Raw genomic sequence first — 2,382 nt, forward strand, 5'->3', positions numbered from 1 at the left:
TTAATACAGTAGTCTCACTTTCCCTAAGTGTCTATAAGCCTTTCTGCCTTCTCTGATCTGTCTGTGCTACTGTGCTGATAGATGCTGCAGAGAAACCCAGAGCTCTGGCATTTTCTGAAATTGTATGTGTTTGTGGCTCATCATAATGTTTCTGTGTCAGAGGAAGGCAGCAACTGCAGCTCCTTTAGTTTGCAGAATCAGCAGCTCAACATATGTTTTGTACTCCCCAGGTCGTTTTGACAGAGAGGTAGATATTGGTATCCCAGATGCCACTGGGCGCCTGGAGATCCTGCAGATCCACACAAAAAATATGAAACTGGCTGATGATGTGGATCTGGAACAGGTGAGTAGCATGCTCTTAGGAAAGCTTGTCTCTGCTCATTTAGGACAGCATGAAACTAGGCAAATATGTGATCTCTGGGCTTCCTTCTAACTAGTTTACCAGTGACCAAAAATCTTCACTCGCTAGTGAAGAATGACATGGCTAAGTGAAACAAACGTGTATCAGTCCAGTCTGGAAGTGCCTTGCCACTGTCATCCTGGGTTTGCTCTGGTATTCTCTTTAAAAATAAAGCAAGCCTGAAACAGCTCTCACAGAGCTGGGTGAACATTGTGGTGATACTGGATGGATGTAATATTTGTCCTGAATGAAGAACTGCAATCCTCAGGGTTATCTTTCTGCATACTATTCCAGTTGCAACTTTGATTTTGAGTAGGAAGTGGAACAGCAGTGTCTTTACCTGCTAAATATGTGATAGCACTTGTCTTGAATTTGCAGCAAAGCACTAATATTTCTGCCCTTCAGAGTTCTATTGTACCTCTGAGTGAGTGACCAGAGCATGCGTTACCCTTGCAGAGCGCTTGCTCATATTCCCGAGAGTCATAGTCAATGTTCTGCTTTCAGGTGTCAAATGAGACCCATGGCCATGTTGGTGCTGACTTGGCTGCTCTTTGCTCAGAAGCTGCTCTTCAGGCTATCAGAAAAAAGATGGATCTCATAGACCTAGAAGATGAAACCATCGATGCCGAAGTGATGAACTCACTGGCTGTGACCATGGATGACTTCAGGGTAATGCAGGAGTGCTCTTCTTTCTTTTGTGTACATTGTCTAATTGCTGACTTCAGGGCAGGAGTGCTCTTCTTTCTTTTGTGTACATTGTCTAATTGCTTATCTGAAGTGAGTGAACATAACATGTTAGAATTGATATAATGCTGTTTCTTCTAACGATAGTGGGCTCTGAGCCAGAGCAACCCTTCTGCTCTTCGTGAGACTGTGGTGGAGGTACCACAAGTTACCTGGGAAGATATTGGTGGTCTAGAAGATGTAAAGAGAGAATCTTCTTTCTTTTGTGTACATTGTCTAATTGCTTATCTGAAGTGAGTGAACATAACATGTTAGAATTGATATAATGCTGTTTCTTCTAACGATAGTGGGCTCTGAGCCAGAGCAACCCTTCTGCTCTTCGTGAGACTGTGGTGGAGGTACCACAAGTTACCTGGGAAGATATTGGTGGTCTAGAAGATGTAAAGAGAGAACTCCAGGAACTCGTACAGGTAAGGATTTCCAACAGAATTTTTCCTAGTTAGCTTGAAAAATAATTATAATAATAAAATTCAGAATCTCTGCACATTCCTGTTTGGGTTGTGAACAGGGTAAATGCAGAGTCTGCATGGTATTTGCATGTAATGGACTGAAAATACCATGTTGTTCCATCTTGGAGAACTTGGGGAGAGGGAGTTGCTGGGAAGCAGCATCAGGCTTTCCTTAGCTGAGTCTACAGGGACATCTTGGGTAGGTGTTGCGCTACATACAGAAACAGCAGCAGTTCTGCTTTTCTTAAGTGGAGAATAGCAGTGGCACCACTGCTCAGAATCCTATTATGTGGTGGCTTTAATATGCTACAAAGTGGATGAAGATTCTCATAGAGAGAGCCTCTGAAGTTTGACTTTCCATCAGCATTAGCATAGATAGAGGTGAGAAGTAATTTGGAAGCCTACTTTGAAAGGAGAAGCTAGAACAAAGTCATGAATGGTCTGTGGAAACTTCTGGTGCCTGTCTGTGAATAAAGGAATCTACTTTTCAGTCTAACTTCTGGTGTTAAAATCATTGCCTATCTCTGATCTTCTTGTGGAGGATAAATGCTCACATCAGACATCTTGCCTGTCTTTGGAGGGCAGAGCAAATAAGTTAGATAATGAGTTGTTTCCTTTTGCTTCTGCACGGCAGACTGAAGCTGGGGTTAAGTGTGCTGGAAAGCTACCTGAACTGGTACTTAGTTCATAGGTGGAAATAGACTGTTTAAGGCAGCTTTACAATTTAGCTATGATGCTTTACAAATCAGTGCCCATTTAAAAACACCAATGGCACTGAGCAGGCAAAAT

General features: G+C 42.6%; 1 protein-coding gene across 1 annotated transcript; it reads left to right on the forward strand.

Annotated features, from left to right (window-relative positions):
* Nucleotides 1-230: 230 nt before the first annotated feature.
* On the forward strand, nt 231-1,554 carry LOC103806345 (transitional endoplasmic reticulum ATPase-like; the record flags this gene model as incomplete). Its single annotated transcript, XM_009079031.1, has 3 exons — nt 231-343; nt 905-1,069; nt 1,432-1,554. Coding segments are annotated over 3 exons (401 nt in total), but the record flags the coding sequence as incomplete, so codon positions are not given.
* Between the last annotated feature and the right edge of the window lie 828 nt (nt 1,555-2,382).

This window comes from Acanthisitta chloris, unplaced genomic scaffold, assembly GCF_000695815.1.
Source record: "Acanthisitta chloris isolate BGI_N310 unplaced genomic scaffold, ASM69581v1 scaffold30277, whole genome shotgun sequence".
NCBI lineage: Eukaryota > Metazoa > Chordata > Aves > Passeriformes > Acanthisittidae > Acanthisitta > Acanthisitta chloris.